The sequence below is a fragment of the Lathyrus oleraceus genome, chromosome 1 (genome assembly GCF_024323335.1).
Source record: "Lathyrus oleraceus cultivar Zhongwan6 chromosome 1, CAAS_Psat_ZW6_1.0, whole genome shotgun sequence".
Lineage (NCBI taxonomy): Eukaryota > Viridiplantae > Streptophyta > Magnoliopsida > Fabales > Fabaceae > Lathyrus > Lathyrus oleraceus.
Window position 1 is genome coordinate 96,982,892 of NC_066579.1, and position 18,530 is coordinate 97,001,421.

The following is an 18,530-nucleotide window of genomic DNA, read 5'->3' on the forward strand; positions in this document are numbered from 1 at the left end:
CAAGTTGATTTAATTGTTGCAACACATGACATGCTTGCTGAATATGTGGTTTGGATATGAAGTTCAAATCCAGCTTTAACCTTAAAAATAAAGAACCGATGCAATGCGAAGAAGCATCCAAAAACAGTGTTGTCAATTTATCTATGGAAAATTCAATATAAGATACATTAGATTTCCATATTGATTAGACAGTCATCAATGCCAAACGTGACCTGCAACATGGACGTTGATTGTGGAAAACTTCCTGTCCAAAACAGATCATACATCAAATGGTCATGCACAAATATAAATGACAAACCAAACCAAAGCATAATAATCTACAATTCAAATCTTAACAGCCTTACATCAAGCCAAGAATGCAACATTACCACAGAATCCGTTTTATATTACACAGTTACCTATAGAGAGAACTTTGAAGGCTTTGATATTATTGCATTGTTGATACGGAAAGGCGCAGAACAACAATTCAAGAATAATAAGCTCATGTTGAGGAGCTTGTTGAAGTCTGCTGGAGAAAACTGCTAGTATCTTCCGACCAAAGCTCATTATCGTTGGTGCTAGTGCTTACCCCCGAGACATTGATTATCCCCGCTTTAGAAAAATTGAAGGTAGCATAGGTGTCTTCCTTATGATGGATATGGCTCACATAAGTGGACTCGTTGTTGCATCTGTGCTTGCCGACCCCTTTGAGTTTTGTGACATTGTGACCACCACAACCCACAAGTCTTTGAGAGGTCCTAGAGGTGGTATGATTTTCTTCAAGAAAAAATCATGTGCATGACGTTGATCTTGAGACTGCCATCAACAATGTTGTTTTTCCCGGTCTACAAGGTGGTCCACATAACCACACAATTGAAGGACTGGCCGTTTGCCTGAAATATGCTCAGTCACAAGATTTTAAAAATTACCAAAACTAGGTGGTTGCCGACTGCAGAGCTCTTGCTAACCGATTAGTTGAGCATGGATATAAATTTGTTTCTGGTGGTAGTGATAATCACCTGGTTCTTGTTGATTTGAGGCCATCGGGTATTGACGGTGCTCGGGCCGGTGCTAGGCAGCGGGAGGTCACCATTAATGGGATTGGTGAAAGGGGTGGAAATGCCTCCTTGAAAGAAGTTGTGATGGCCTTGAAATACGGAGGACATATCTTCAACAATCTCCACACTGGAATCAATACAAGGCACATTTATATGACAAGCAAAATGGTTGAAAAGTACTTTGTTTTGCAGCTACAACCATACAATGCTCTTGTGGGAGCTAATGCTTTTGCTCATGAAAGTGGCATACATCAGGATGAAATGCTTAAACACAAAGGTACCTACGAAATCATATCACCGGAGGATATTGGATTTGAAAGAACCAAGAGCTTGGATGCGAACTTAAAGACGACCAAGTTGAGAGTTTGTTTTGGCGTTTCAAAGTTGTGATCAAAACCTAAACCGTCTTTGAATCTTCAATTCTTTTCACTGCAGTAACACAGAGCAATTAGCAAGCTAGTAAATTTCAGAAAAATATCCCAATTAGGCATTAAGACAAAAACGAAGAAGAAAGTGCATGCTCAGATTACCTGTTCCAAATCCAAACATCGAATAGGGCAATCCAAAACTGAGAATCCCTAAAGGGATTTAGCAGAGACCCCTTTTGAACTCTACCGTACCAATTGAAACCCTAATTCGTGAGAGATAAATAGGGAGAGAGAGCGAATCAATGAGGGACGATGGAGAAACGGCGAAAAGGTTTCAAAGACGAAAACCCTAAATCCCAAATCAAAAACCAATATTGGAAAGGAGAAGGAGGAAGATTTAAGCTCACCTGATTCGTCGTCGCCGAAGGTGAGATTTCTGCTTGATGTCTCTCTTTGAAACCGTGGATTTACGCTCTCTTTGGTTAACGTTATTGAACATCTGAGTTTGAGTGAGCAAGGTTGAGCGATGAGTGAGTGTCTGAGTCGGAGTGAGTGAAGTTTGGAGATATCGTGAGAACGTCGAGAGATTGAGAGAAGAGAGATTGAGAGCGAGTACGCGTTTGGGGAGAGAACGAAGACGATGGTCTGTTCTTCGTTTCCATTTCTTTTTCTTTTTTTAATTTATTTTTAAACAAGGATAAGCATTGAAACCATAAAAAAAATTATGTTTTTAAACTTCCTAAGTTTTCATTTTTAACTTCCTAAGTTTAATAAATATTTTCTCATTTTCAATTCATATGCCATTGAGAAACCCAACAGCCAGGCGGCTGGGTTTTTTTTGTTGGTAAACCAACAGACCTTCATTATTGTTATTTTAGTTCCTTTTTATTTTTATTCCAATCTAGTCTGGTTTATATGTTTAAGCTGTTATTTAAATGACAACTAATGATAAATGATCTAGTGGAGAGGGGGTGGTTTCTATGGTCTTTAGTGGAGTGGGTGCAATACTCATGTATAGCATTCTATTTCTTTTGGCATTTTTTTTATGTTTATGTTTTATTATAATTTCTCTTATGCTTATAGTTTCATTGTTGTTTAGTAACACAAATTTGTTTTCTTTTAATTTCATCATCCATTCAAAACCGCTTTAAACTATAAAAAATCACTTTTCTCGATTCAATGTCGAGCCAATTTCCATACCCTTGTAAGTCGATTGCTTTTAAGCATCGCCATCAACCTCACATGACTTACTCTTGGGCCTTCTTACAATGAGCTCTTAAGCAACATCAACTTAACTTTCAATAATTTCAAACCTCGGTACTTTAATTGTTTTAATTTAATATTCAAATCATTTTCTTAATAAAGTTGGAAGAAAAAGATTACCTGGATGGAATGTCCAGTCGTAATCCCGAATATTAGGCTCAAGCTGTAAGAGCTTCCAAGCCATAAATATTCGTCTTCTCTTTAACACTCCAATATTCAAATCATTTTCTTAATAAAAGTTGGAAGAAAAAGGTTACCTGGATGGAATGTCCAGTCGTAATCCCGAATATTAGGCTCAAGCTGTAAGAGCTTGCAAGCCATAAATATTCGTCTTCTCTCCAAAATAGTTATGAATATCTAAACCATTTTCTTAATAAAGTTGGAAGAAAAAGATTACCTGGATGGAATGTCCAATCGTAATCCCGAATATTAGGCTCAAGCTGTAAGAGCTTGCAAGCCATAAATATTCGTCTTCCCTCCAAAACATTCATAAATATTCGAATCATTTTCTTAGCAATATTGGAAAGAAACAGACTGCCTGGGTGGAATGTCCAGACGTAGTCCCGAGTATTAGACCCAAGTTGTAAGAGCTTGTAGGTCACAAGTACTCGTCTTTCAAACTTCAAAATACTTAATTCCTACCTTGATACTTTTTCAATAAAGGTGGAAATGGAACATGGTGTATACCGTGCACTCTTGAGACTAGGATTCGAGATGTATATCTCGCTCATCCAAGTCCTCGCCATCACTCAAAATACATCCAACCAATCAAACTCTTTTCTCGCCACCGTGCGACTAACCAAAAAAACTTTTTTTCATAAACAAAAGATATATTGTCTTAAGGTGATACAAAAAAATGTTTCGGCCACAATTGTTGAGTCGAGATAAATGACGCTTTTCCGAATGTAGATTTATAAATCCGTTCGATGTGTGGTATGCGTCCACTCCTCATCTGTTTTGGGTAAAACAATGTTTTCGTCGATTAATACATTATAGCTTTCGCTAAAATCGACCATCAAACAAACATTTTCTACCCATAACTACGTAAGCCTTGATTTCTCTTTTGAGATACGTAGGAGCAGGATTTATAAATCTTGTCAGGCCCACTAATAAAAAACTTAGGTTTAGTCCTTCGTCAAAAATCCAAAAACATTTTCCTTTCTTTTATTCTTTCTTTCCCACCTGATAATTCGAAAAGCCTAATATTTCAACTAATACTAATGCACACAACTGACCTAATGGTTCCCGTTGAGTACAACGGACGTGAGGGGTGCTAATACCTTCCCCTTGCGTAATCGACTCCCGAACCCTGATATTGGTTGCGATGACCATATCTTATCCTTTCTTTTGTCTTGGGTTTTATCGATATTTCCCCTTTCCTTTTTAGGAATAAATAAAGTTCGGTGGCGACTCTGTTCAGTCCATCATTGCGAGCGTGCGATCGCGCTTCGCTTTGAAGTCGTATCCCCATTTTTTCGAGGTGCGACAGATGGCGACTCTGCTGGGGACAAGAACATCCCTAAATGAGTCAAGCCTAGTTAGGTCGTTTGTGTGCCTTTGTTTGATTACCTATGTGGCTTTTCTTTATTGTTTTTACTATCTCTATTGTCATATTGATATGAATCTGTCGTATTGGTTCGATTATGGTTTGGTACTTGGATACTCTGATTGCAAACCATGTGGGAAAGACTTTTTACCCGAGTCTCGAGTAAAAACATAAGATAGGACGAGGTTGAGTAGTGCGGGTCCGCGAGATGTATTTCCCGTTGGATCGGTACGAGAACCTTACTTAGAGTAGATTCTTGAGAGGATGTTGTCGCTCGGCAAGTAAGTTGCCGTAAGCTTCGATATTTTCTTTAGGATCCATGACTCTGAGAACCATTTGTAGAACCTTAGTTCTTTGCCCAACTAGGAAAAATGGTTGCATAGTGTGGGTCTGCGAGATGTATTTCTCGTTGGATCGATGCGAGAACCTCACTTAGAGTAGCTTCTTTAGATGGAGTTGATGCCTGGCAAGTAAGTTGCCGCAGGTAGCAAACAGTCTAATGGATCCATGACTCTAGGAACCTTTGTAACCCTAGATCATACCCGGTGAGAACCCCGTTTTGGAAAAGCAATCAAATTTATCAGTACCTCGGACTTTTGAACCCGTGTATTGAAAAAAAAACGCAAATATGCATGGCTTACATTGCATTCATTCACATTTCATTGCATCTGCATCTCATCATAACGCATGTCATTTTCCAGACAAAGTACAAAAAAACTCATCCATCCTTTGTCCGTGATCAGCAAAGTGATTTTCAACACGCGTTTAGAACAAAGAACCATGTCTCGAGATATGATGGACGAGCTAAGGAAAAGCCAAGAAGCACTGAAGGAGGAACTTAATCTTTTGAAGAGCCAAATGAGATGGGTCTTGGAAACCCTGCAAGTCCTGTTGGGAAAAGAGGGTCACCCAATATACACTGCTGCAACCAAGAGAGCTACTACTCCACATCCATCTAGTGTTACCTCAAGTCCAGGGAAATTCCATGTGGAAGCTCCTCATCTACCGGCATATGGCCCTCCCTTAAGACGTCATCATCAACATCCTCTGGCTATTCCTCCTCAAAATCACTGAAGCCAGGTTCAGAACAAAAATCAGAATCAGAACAAGAGGAACAAGGATCACAATGACTCGATTCCGGTGCCGTATAGCAAGCTCTACCTGCAACTGATCCAAAATGCTGTGGTGACCCCTCGAGCTCTCACACCTGTGTCACCAGACCTGCCATGGTACAATCCAAATGCAACATGTGAATTCCATAAAGGGGCATTGGGACATGACCTGGATTCTTGCTTAGCGCTAAAAGCCTTGGTACGGGAACTCATTAACAAAAAGAGTTTAGTCTTTGAAGAAGATCACCCGAAGATCAAGTGCGGATACCATACTGGAAGAATGGGGCACTCCATCGAGGAATGCAAGAGTTTTAAGCTCAAGCTGCAAGGATTGATTGACATAAGGTCACCAACACTCAAGGAGGAGGGCTCAGTTACATATACCTTGATTTCTGGGCCAGGCAATGAGAAAGGGAAAGGACCCTTGAGACCCCTTAAGGTTTTGTACCACAAGGAAGATGTCAGGGATGTGGCTAATGAACTATCATTATTTCCTGGTAAGAGCATTGAGATACCGCCTTGGATTTCCAATATCACGACCCATACCAATGAAAGAAAAGGAGAAGTGAGTAGTGGATCCAAGAGGGTTGCGTTCAACGATGAGACTGAAGGAAAAGAATTTGAAGATCATCCTGCCAATGTCAAAAGGCTTGTTGATCCCAACCTTCAAGTGGCTGAAAATGAGCAGTTAGCAATGCCCAAAGTGTTGTACCAGCAACCACCACCTTCAGGTCTTCATTGCCAACAATCCTGGTTTGCTCCTCATCCAAATCAACAAGCCCAAGGCCCGAGATATCAAAATCAGCATAGGTTTCAAAATGACTTGGAAAGAAGAAATGATCCTCAACATCCAGTCCTCATGACATATAGCCAACTCCTACAACCTCTGATTCAAAACTCGTTGGTGGTTCCCAAGTCTCTTAAGCCGGTTCCACAACCTTACCCACCCGAGTATAACCCAAATGAGAAATGTGGATATCATGCCGGATCAGAAGGACACTCAACTGAAGACTGTGACGCTTTCAAAGCCAAAGTACAACAGCTGATTGACAACAGGTACATAGCCTTTCAAGAAGGAAGCTTGTTGGTAAATGTTAACCCATCGACCGGACAAGTGCGAAGATCTCAAGGGGTGTCCCCCTAAGTTAATGGATCAAGATTGAAGAAGTCATTCCCTAAAGCTGGCAATCATTTGGCTGTTTCAGCATTTCTTTTGTAGTTTCTTTGCATGTTGATTGTTAATTGCTTTTAAGCATTGTTGTTTTCTTTGAATTGGTAGGATTAATGAAATGTTTATGCATCTTTTGAATTAATCCATTCGTATTCACTCGTTTTTCATTTATGTTAAAAAACAAAAATACTCCTCTCATTCACTTTTGTTTATCAAACTGTTGTGTTAACAAAGATTGGAAAGAGGATGATGAAAATAAAACACCTGAAATTGTTGTGGTATGCTTTTGAGTAAAACCTTGTCGATGATGTAAGGCATTGTTTCAAATCCCCAAACACTGAAGAGATAAGGCGTTAATCCCTAGTCAACCACTTTGAGCCTAGAAGTTGGTGTTTATTTCGGATCTAAAACCCTTAATCTTAACCTGGGGCAGGGTAGTTATGTTCAGATAGTTTGATCGTGCAGTCGATCTTTCAAAAATCGTCCATATATACATCCTCCAATTAGGTTCAACCACATGTTATCCTTCGCGCACATGTTGAAGTGTCGAAGAAGTTGAGAAAAGATAAAATTAGTGTTGGTTGATCCTCATCCACCAATAATGTGGCAGTCACACCTTTTAAAAAAAAAGGCTCGCTAAGTCAAATACCACAAAATGACTTAGGCAAAAGTCGAGGCATCCCGATGGACCGAAAGCTTCAAAGAAGCGGTCCAGGAAAAATCAGGGATAAAGAAAATCAATCAAAAGAGGTCACCAAAACCCTCAACAAAACAAAAAATAAGGTGACTGCCATTTCAAGAAAATTCGTCTTGAATCCTCATCACACCTTCAAACCCTCTTGGAAGTCGAATGCGTGTATTTGAATTAACTGAACATAGGAACTGGAGATCATCAAGAAGAAGGGGTGGGTAAAAATAAATTTTGAGCCTTATATCCTTTTGTTTCAAAAAAGCCGTGAACCAGACCACGTTACAACCCTTAAAAGACCTAATTGAGGCAGGGTTTATTTTGAAAGCATACTATAACAAGGTTGTGTTAACTTGACTCCAAACGATTTTTGTTAATCATGTGATGGCACCAACTTGCATACTGTGAATGACTTGATCACTATTGTGTTCTTATCAACGACTCGTTCACTGTGTTTCACCCATTCATATCAATAAACTTTGAGATCAAATTTTTGCATAAACATTGCATTAAAATTACCATTTTTTGAATGCACAATCTTATTTGCGAGTCAACAATTAGCATCAAAGAAATTCCAACAATACACAGTTGAGGAACTTGGTGGAGTGAAAGAAGTCTAGTCGGGGGCAAATCACTTTGAGCATCAGTTAATTCGAGCTAATCACCCTAAGGGTCATCTCTCCAAGAGTAATTTTCTTCAAGACTTAGACCGGGGCAAGCCACCTCAGAGCTCAATGAGTCCAGCTATCCAAAGGACAATCAATCAAGAGTCTACCATTCCAACATTTGGTTAATCAAGACCATTACAAGTTTCAAACACTTGGGGCAAGCCATCTCGAGGTAGTCTCATGGAAAGTTGTTTCCAAACCCACTTTCAAGGTGAACATTTCCAAAGACCCAACAAACTGGGGCAAGATGAGCCACAGAGGGGCAGAACCTCTTTCTTCGTGCTTTCAAACTGCTCAAACAAATTCTGCCATACGTCAACAACTATTGAGTTTAAGACGAGTGCCCGAAAATTATGCTAGCACGATTCATTAATCCTCCAAAAGGATCCATTGGCTAAGCTGTGGCTATCAAACTGGATAGAATCCTCCTTTGACAACATCTATCATAAAATATTTGGTTGAGTTCTCGGTGTTGAGGAATCATGAGCTTCCACAAAAAGCCTTTACAAACTCCCAGTCTGCCCAGTGTCAGCATTCTCATAATCATGATCATTCATATATCATGCATAAAAGGAAATTCAAATCATGCATAGCCAAAATGTACTTCGTGCTCATTTTGCATTGACCCAGGTCTCGTTGTCGATCCTAAATCCTTTGACCTTTGATTCCAGTTTGTATTTGGTGCCCTTAAACCCACATCCGATTTTCGCAGTCATTTTCAAATCCAATTTTTGTTCAATACTATTCAGGTCATATATGAACCTGTTGTTGAGCTTTTATTCCGGGGTCAGGTCATACTTGAACCTGCTCTGAAGAGTTTTTCCAATTTTTGTTCAATACTATTCAGGTCATATATGAACCTGTTGTTGAGCTTTTATTCCGGGGTCAGGTCATACTTGAACCTGCTCTGAAGATTTTTTCAATTTTTGTTCAATACTATTCAGGTCATATATGAACCTGTTGTTGAGCCTTATTCCGGTATCAGGTCATACATGAACCTGTACTGAAGATTTTTTTCTCTGTTTGTTCAATACTATTCAGGTCATATATGAACCTGTTATTGAGTTTCATTTCGGTGTCAGGTCATACATGAACCTGTACTGAAGATTTTTTTTCTCTGTTTGTTCAATACTATTCAGGTCATGTATGAACCTGTTGTTGAGCTTTATTCCGGTGTCAGGTCATACATGAACCTGTACTGAAGATTTTTTTCTCTGTTTGTTCAATACTATTCAGGTCATACATGAACCTGTTGTTGAGCTTTATTCCGGTGTCAGGTCATACATGAACCTGTACTGAAGATTTTTTTTCTCTGTTTGTTCAATACTATTCAGGTCATGTATGAACCTGTTGTTGAGCTTTATTCCGGTGTCAGGTCATATATGAACCTGTTCTGAAGATTTTTCCCTTTGTTTGTTCAATACTATTCAGGTCATATATGAGCCTGTTGTTGAACCTTATTCCAGTGTTAGGTCATATATGAACCTGTTCTGAAGAGTCTTTCTCTATGATTGTTCTAGTATTATTAGGTCATATATGAACATGTTGATACACTCTTCTTGAATTTTTTTGAGTTTGTTAGGTCATACCTGAACCTGCTGTCAGAACTTCTTGATATTCCCCAGCGTTGTCAGGTCATATGTGAACTGGTTGTAGCATCTTTTCCTTTATTCGGGTTAGTAAGTCATATGTGAACTTACTACCGAAACCTCTTGTATTCCAAGTATCGATTATCAAATTTCACTTTGAGTACTCCCCGGTGTGTCTGACTCTCCAGCAGGATTTGTCTTCCCCAGCGAGTTTGTTTTTTTACCATTTGTCTGTCTCCCTGTGGACCACCAGCATTCCCCACAGATTGGTCTGTCTAGTGGCATCTCCTGTTAAGGGTCCACCATATCCCTAGCAGATAAAAATTAAAAAAAGAATCATGCATCCATGCATATCATATCATGTCATATCATATCATATCATATCATATCATATCATATCATATCATATCATATCATATCATATCATATCATATCATATCATATCATATCATATCACATCATGTCATAGGGATTCAGGATCAAAATCCGGGTCTCCTTAGTATTTAACCATCTCCCACTATGATCATATGAAGAGTGTCCTGCTTCATATTCTCTAGTTGAAGATACTTAAATAGGGGCAACTGTCATACCCCGATTTTGGTCCTGAATTTTTTCCATTTTTTCATTTTTATTAGGCACTTGGCCTAAAGTTCATTTGCATACATTCATGACCAAAGGCAACCATCCATTCCCAAATCCATATTTTTGTTACACATTGGTCATTGTCTAGGCTTTTTTGATCATGGTGCTTTTGATTATAAAATGGATTTTAATTATTTGACTTTTTAATTTTCAATTTGATTTTAATTTCGAATTGAGTTTAATTCCAAATTTCAATTTAATCTTAATTGTTTATTTTACTAATGATTCAAACTCTAATCGATTTTAATTTTCAAATAAATGTTAGAATTGATATCAAAGTAATTTTAACAAATTATAGATTAATTTGATGTTAATTTGTTTTTTTACTGATTTTTTATTATTATTTAAATTGATATTTAAATTAGTCTTGGATTATTTCTAAAAATCCATTTTTATAACCAAACATGATCCATTTCCCATCCATAATGCATTTCAAATCAAAATAGTACATACACTCATTTCATAACATTCAGTAATATTTAACTTTCAAACATTTCCAAACTCATTTTCATACATACATTTTCATTTAACATTCAAGCATAACAATGCATCACATCCATATCCTACAGTTAACTTCTACATTACAACCGATTCCCAAATTTCATCAAAAAGAAAAAATAAAAAAATCACAACCAAGATATAACCATAATTCACATCTAATCCCAATTCCAATCCAATTTCAAATCCAAGTCCTCCATTGTCGTAATCAACCATCCTCAATTTCCCGGATTTCTATCTAAGAAGAAAAAGCCTCAAAGTCTAGTCAACCTTTGCATTGGAGTTCTTGGAAGACCTTTGGAAGATATTATTGAAGATTTGGAAGAGATTGCTATCGGCTTGCCGGGTGATATTAAGTTAGCAGTGGCATCTATTGCTAGACGAAGAAAGTTGTTGAGTGATGATGTCTTGATTGCGTTAGCTGATGCTTCCTGGGAAATCCTTGATGTCTCTGGCTCAGATGTTTTGGATTTTGGCTTGATAAAAGCAGCTGAAAGATGTAGAAAAGGCTACTTCTAATTTTACAACGATCATTGGCCTTGGAGCATTTGGTTCTGTTTACAAAGCACAAATGCCTACAGGTGAGACGGTTGTAGTTAAAGTTCTTGGTGCTAATTCAAGACAAGGAGAACAAGAATTTTTAACTGAGGTTCTATTACTTGGAAGATTACATCACAAAAACCTTGTGGCTTTGGTGGGATATGTTGCGGAAAGAGGACGACATATGCTCCTTTACATTTACATGAGCAATGGCAGTCTTGCTTCTCATTTATATGGAAAAGGTTATGAGCCATTAAGCTGGGATTTGAGACTTAGCATAACACTAGATGTTGCAAGGGTGCTGGAATATCTACACTATGGGGTTGATCCACCTATTGTGCACCGTGACATCAAGTCTTCCAACATTCTATTGGATGACTTTATGAAAGCCAAGGTCACTGACTCTGGGCTTTCCAGACCAGAGATGATTAAGCCGCGTGCGTCCAATATCAGAGGAACTTTTGGATATCTTGATCCTGAGTATATATCTACAAGTACCTTCACTAAGAAAAGCGATGTATATAGTTTTGGTGTGCTACTTTTCGAGCTTATTACTGGAAGAAATCCACAGCAGGGGCTAATAGAATACGTAAAACTAGCTGCCATGGAAAGTGAGGGCAAGATTGGATGGGAAGAAATTGTGGATCCGCAACTGAATGAAAACTATGATGTAAACAAGCTTAATGATATGGCTTCACTTGCATTCAAATGTGTCAGTGGAGTTTCCAAAACTAGACCTTCAATGAGGACTGCTGTTCAAGCATTATCTAAGCTTTATAAGAAGCCTAAAAGAAATCATAGCCAGACATCTTCTACTGCACAGCCGATAATCATAGGAGTTTGTCGGTGTTCTTGAATGTTTAAATCATCTATCTTCTTTTAATTTCGTTTAATTGGCTAAAAGTTTATCTTCAAGAGTTATAAAGTCAATTGTATAATCGATTTGCACCGTCGGTGCATTGAAATTAATCTCTTGTTAAACCATTGGGAATGTGAAGCCCCCTAACATTGTTAGACTGAAGATAAAAAAAAGAAGAAGATGAAAAGATAACTTCCATTGAGCTCATGACTCTAGATGTTCTAATTGAGGCATGTCAAAAGATAACACAATGGATGTAGAACTGTATTTCAATTGCCATTACAGAAAACTGAAAATACTCATGGCATTGATGAGTTTGAGTACAAGTATTACATCACTTAAATTTTCTGACCCAAACACATGGTTTCAGTACACCTTTTAATGACTCAAATGAAAGCTCTAGCTAGCACTATAGCCACTTGGTTGCGGAAGAAGTGAAGGCCCTCTCTGACGGTATATCACAAGTGAAGAAGATTATTGATCACTATGGAGATTCTGACGGCCTCGCTGTTCCGACAAGCAGCATTTGTCAAATGCAATCTCTGATGTTGTTAACCATGGCCTATGTCGCGGATGTACTCATGTGCAACATAACCTCTGCACAAGAAATTTCTGATCAAGTGGATAGCAACTGTTTTGTTGATGTCGCCGTTGTTTCTGCAAACTTCAGCATCATAGCCGGACCACACCTATCAAAACTCAAGTTGATTTAATTGTTGTAACACATGACATGCTTGCTGAATATGTGGTTTGGATATGAAGTTCAAATCCAGCTTTAACCTTAAAAATAAATAACCGATGCAATGCGAAGAAGCATCCAAAAACAGTGTTGTCAATTTATCTATGGAAAATTCAATATAAGATACATTAGATTTCCATATTGATTGGACAGTCATCAATGCCAAACGTGACCTGCAACATGGACGTTGATTGTGGAAAGCTTCCTGTCCAAAACAGATCATACATCAAATGGTCATGCACAAATATAAATGACAAACCAAACCAAAGCATAATAATCTACAATTCAAATCTTAACAGCCTTACATCAAGCCAAGAATGCAACATTATCACAGAATCTGTTTTATATTACACAGTTACCTACAGAGAGAACTTTGAAGGCTTTGATATTATTGCATTGTTGATACGGAAAGGCGCAGAACAACAATTCAAGAATAATAAGCTCATGTTGAGGAGCTTGTTGAAGTCTGCTGGAGAAAACTGCTAGTATCTTCCGACCAAAGCTCATTATCGTTGGTGCTAGTGCTTACCCCCGAGACATTGATTATCCCCGCTTTAGAAAAATTGAAGGTAGCATAGGTGCCTTCCTTATGATGGATATGGCTCACATAAGTGGACTCGTTGCTGCATCTGTGCTTGCCGACCCCTTTGAGTTTTGTGACATTGTGACCACCACAACCCACAAGTCTTTGAGAGGTCCTAGAGGTGGTATGATTTTCTTCATGAAAAAATCCTGTGCATGACGTTGATCTTGAGACTGCCATCAACAATGTTGTTTTTCCCAGTCTACAGGGTGGTCCACATAACAACACAATTGGAGGACTGACCGTTTGCCTGAAATATGCTCAGTCACAAGATTTTAAAAATTACCAAAACCAGGTGGTTGCCGACTGCAGAGCTCTTGCTAACCGATTAGTTGAGCGTGGATATAAATTTGTTTCTGGTGGTAGTGATAATCACCTGGTTCTTGTTGATTTGAGGCCATCGGGTATTGACGATGCTCGGGCCGGTGCTAGGCAGCGGGAGGTCACCATTAATGGGATTGGTGAAAGGGGTGGAAATGCCTCCTTGGAAGAAGTTGTGATGGCCTTGAAATACGGAGGACATATCTTCAACAATCTCCACACTGGAATCAATACAAGGCACATTTATATGACAAGCAAAATGGTTGAAAAGTACTCTGTTTTGCAGCTACAACCACACAAGGCTCTTGTGGGAGCTAATGCTTTTGCTCATGAAAGTGGCATACATCAGGATGGAATGCTTAAACACAAAGGTACCTACGAAATCATATCACCGGAGGATATTGGATTTGAAAGAACCAAGAGCTTGGATGCGAACTTAAAGACGACCAAGTTGAGAGTTTGTTTTGGCGTTTCAAAGCTGTGATCAAAATCGAAACCGCCTTTGAATCTTCAATTTTTTTCACTGCAGTAACACAGAGCAATTAGCAAGCCAGTAAATTTCAGAAAAATATCCCAATTAGGCATTAAGACAAAAACGAAGAAGAAAGTGCATGCTCAGATTACCTGTTCCAAATCCAAACATCGAATAGAGCAATCCAAAACTGAGAATCCCTAAAGGGATTTGGCAGAGACCCCTTTTGAACTCTACCGTACCAATTGAAACCCTAATTCGTGAGAGATAAATAGGGAGAGAGAGCGAATCAATGGGGGACGATGGAGAAACGGCGAAAAGGTTTCAAAGACGAAAACCCTAAATCCCAAATCAAAAACCAGTATTGGAAAGGAGGAGGAGGAAGATTTAAGCTCACCTAATTCGTCGTCGCCGAAGGTGAGATTTCCGCTTGATGTCTCTCTTTGAAACCGTGGATTTACGCTCTCTTTGGTTAACATTGTTGAACATTTGAGTTTGAGTGAGCAAGGTTGAGCGATGAGTGAGTGTCTGAGTCGGAGTGAGTGAAGTTTGGAGATATCGTGAGAACGTCGAGAGATTGAGAGCGAGTACGCGTTTGGGGAGAGAACGAAGACGATGGTCTGTTCTTCGTTTCCATTTCTTTTTCTTTTTTTAATTTATTTTTAAACAAGGATAAGCATTGAAACCATAAAAAAATTTATGTTTTTAAACTTCCTAAGTTTTCATTTTTAACTTCCTAAGTTTAATAAATATTTTCTCATTTTCAATTCATATGCCATTGAGAAACCCAACAACCAGGCGGCTGGGTTTTTTTTGTTGGTAAACCAACAGACCTTCATTATTGTTATTTTAGTTCCTTTTTATTTTTATTCCAATCTAGTCTGGTTTATATGTTTAAGATGTTATTTAAATGACAACTAATGATAAATGATCTAGTGGAGAGGGGGTGGTTTCTATGGTCTTTAGTGGAGTGGGTGCAATACTCATGTATAGCATTCTATTTCTTTTGGCATTTTTTTTATGTTTATGTTTTATTATAATTTCTCTTATGCTTATAGTTTCATTGTTGTTTAGTAACACAAATTTGTTTTCTTTTAATTTCATCATCCATTCAAAACCGCTTTAAACTATAAAAAATCACTTTTCTCGATTCAATGTCGAGCCCATTTCCATACCCTTGTAAGTCGATTGCTTTTAAGCATCGCCATCAACCTCACATGGCTTACTCTTGGGCCTTCTTACAATGAGCTCTTAAGCAACATCAACTTAACTTTCAATAATTTCAAACCTCGGTACTTTAATTGTTTTAATTTAATATTCAAATCATTTTCTTAATAAAGTTGGAAGAAAAAGATTACCTGGATGGAATGTCCAGTCGTAATCCCGAATATTAGGCTCAAGCTGTAAGAGCTTGCAAGCCATAAATATTCGTCTTCTCTTTAACACTCCAATATTCAAATCATTTTCTTAATAAAAGTTGGAAGAAAAAGGTTACCTGGATGGAATGTCCAGTCGTAATCCCGAATATTAGGCTCAAGCTGTAAGAGCTTGCAAGCCATAAATATTTGTCTTCTCTCCAAAATAGTTATGAATATCTAAACCATTTTCTTAATAAAGTTGGAAGAAAAAGATTACCTGGATGGAATGTCCAGTCGTAATCCCGAATATTAGGCTCAAGCTGTAAGAGCTTGCAAGCCATAAATATTCGTCTTCCCTCCAAAACATTCATAAATATTCGAATCATTTTCTTAGCAATATTGGAAAGAAACAGACTGCCTGGGTGGAATGTCCAGACATAGTCCCGAGTATTAGACCCAAGTTGTAAGAGCTTGTAGGTCACAAGTACTCGTCTTTCAAACTTCAAAATACTTAATTCCTACCTTGATACTTTTTCAATAAAGGTGGAAATGGAACATGGTGTATACCGTGCACTCTTGAGACTAGGATTCGAGATGTATATCTCGCTCATCCAAGTCCTCGCCATCACTCAAAATACATCCAACCAATCAAACTCTTTTCTCGCCACCGTGCGACTAACCAAAAAAACTTTTTTTCATAAACAAAAGATATATTGTCTTAAGGTGATACAAAACAATGTTTCGGCCACAATTGTTGAGTCGAGATAAATGACGCTTTTCCGAATGTAGATTTATAAATCCGTTCGATGTGTGGTATGCGTCCACTCCTCATCTGTTTTGGGTAAAACAATGTTTTCGTCGATTAATACATTATAGCTTTCGCTAAAATCGACCATCAAACAAACATTTTCTACCCATAACTACGTAAGCCTTGATTTCTCTTTTGAGATACGTAAGAGCAGGATTTATAAATCTTGTCAGGCCCACTAATAAAAAACTTAGGTTTAGTCCTTCGTCAAAAATCCAAAAACATTTTCCTTTCTTTTATTCTTTCTTTCCCACCTGATAATTCGAAAAGCCTAATATTTCAACTAACACTAATGCACACAACTGACCTAATGGTTCCCGTTGAGTACAACAGACGTGAGGGGTGCTAATACCTTCCCCTTGCGTAATCGACTCCCGAACCCTGATATTGGTTGTGATGACCATATCTTATCCTTTCTTTTGTCTTGGGTTTTATCGATATTTCCCCTTTCCTTTTTAGGAATAAATAAAGTTCGGTGGCGACTCTGTTCAGTCCATCATTGCGAGCGTGCGATCGCGCTTCGCTTTGAAGTCGTATCCCCATTTTTTCGAGGTGCGACAACGAGTAGTTTGTTTCCCGTTTGTAATGTTGCTTGTGAGCATTGTTTAATCGACCCATAAAATTATGAAGTTTTGAAGGTTGGTATTCAAGAGCTAATGAACCAAGGAATCATAGTGGCAAAATATTTATCCACTATTGAAGATGTAGCAACATTGGAAATCCCATATGACCAAGTTCAACCCCTGGAAATTCCCTATGATTTATCCCCGATGACCATATCGGTTGACCTAGTTGTACCTCTAACAATTACAATACCTACCTCTTTTCCTTACGGGGACACAAACGAAGTGTAGTTGATTTATGACTCCACGGTCTATATTCATGGGAAAAAGGTACAAGAGGAATCATTGGCAATCAAATAGCCAACAACCAATATAACCGGAACTAGGGGAGTGACTAGAATCAGAAGAATATTTGCATCGGTGCCCCCAACTACTGGCAATGATGGAGCGCCGAGCCAAGATAAGGGTAAACAAGTTGAAAGTAATCAGCAAAGGTAGTATTCTACACCAGTTAGTGAGGTGGAGGAATATATGTGCATCATTAAGAAGAGTGACTATAAAGTGGTTGATCAACTTAACCAAACTTCGTCAAAAATCTTAATGTTGTCTTTGTTGATGTGTTCAAAAGCGCATAGATATGCCTTGGTGAAGTTCTTGAGAGTTGCCCATGTTCCATGGGAGATCTCCGTCTGTTAGTTTCAAGGAGTGGTCAATAATATTGTCGCCAATATTAGTTTAGGGTTTAGTGACGATGAATGTAACACCCCATTTTTTTATTAGATAATTTATTATATTTTCATTGTTTGAATTATAGATTTTGATGATTTATTTTATGGCTGGGTGTTAGGGGAGTATGTATCCTTGAGTTAAGGGTATAGAGGGATGATAGAAGTAAGTAGAATAATTTAGAAATGTTTTTATAATTAAAAATAATGTTTTATTTTTATTTTTATTATATTAATTAGTGAAAATAGAATAATTGGGCCAAATATGAGAAACTGAGAAAGTTAATGGGAGGAAGGAATATGAGATAATTAAATTTGGGGCAAGTTGGTGATTTGGAAAAGTTTACCCTAAAAATAAAAAGTTAACAGGAATCTAAGTTTAGGGAGATTTTTACGGTACGTGACATTTGAGAAAAAAAGAGCAAATAGGCAATAGGAAAGGTGATTAATGGAAGAGAGTGAAGGTTTCAATTCATAATTTTGCAAGGAATTCGGGTAAGGGTGAGAACTTGTTCCAATAGTAAAGGGTATGGTAGAATGATAGAATGGATGAACTTTTAACCTCCTTAGGGTTGGGTGTTTTGATTCATAGTTTTAAATTAGAATGTTATGATGGTTGTTATATGATGATTATATGATGAGTTTCGTGTGTCTTATATGCGTATATTTTTTTGTTTTTATGATTGAACATATATCCACCAATTGTTGCAATTTTGAAGGTTTTAGGCATAATCTTAAAATTGTGATTAAATTATTTAATTGTGTTAAAACTGTAAATTAACTTTAGATAATTAGAGTATTACATGGGTTGTAATTTTTTGAGTGTTTGGCTTTTTACAGAATCGAAATCGGAGGTCCGGAAGGCCTCCAACGATGAAAAATGGAGAAAAAATGGCATTCTGTCTATCACGATCGCGCTCAGCGCGGGAGCCTGTTTTTTATGTTTTTCGGTCGAAATCGTTTTGGCCATAAATTTTTAT

The 18,530-nt window shown here is 38.0% G+C and overlaps 1 protein-coding gene across 1 annotated transcript; it reads left to right on the forward strand.

The window, feature by feature from the left end:
* The first annotated feature begins 219 nt into the window (after positions 1 to 219).
* LOC127093552 (calcium/calmodulin-regulated receptor-like kinase 1) lies at positions 220 to 11,978 on the forward strand. The gene is made up of 3 exons (XM_051032501.1): positions 220 to 503; positions 935 to 1,400; positions 11,073 to 11,978. The coding sequence occupies exons 1-3, from the start codon at positions 220 to 222 to the stop codon at positions 11,976 to 11,978; spliced, it is 1,656 nt and encodes a 551-aa protein (XP_050888458.1).
* The last annotated feature ends 6,552 nt before the right edge of the window (positions 11,979 to 18,530 follow it).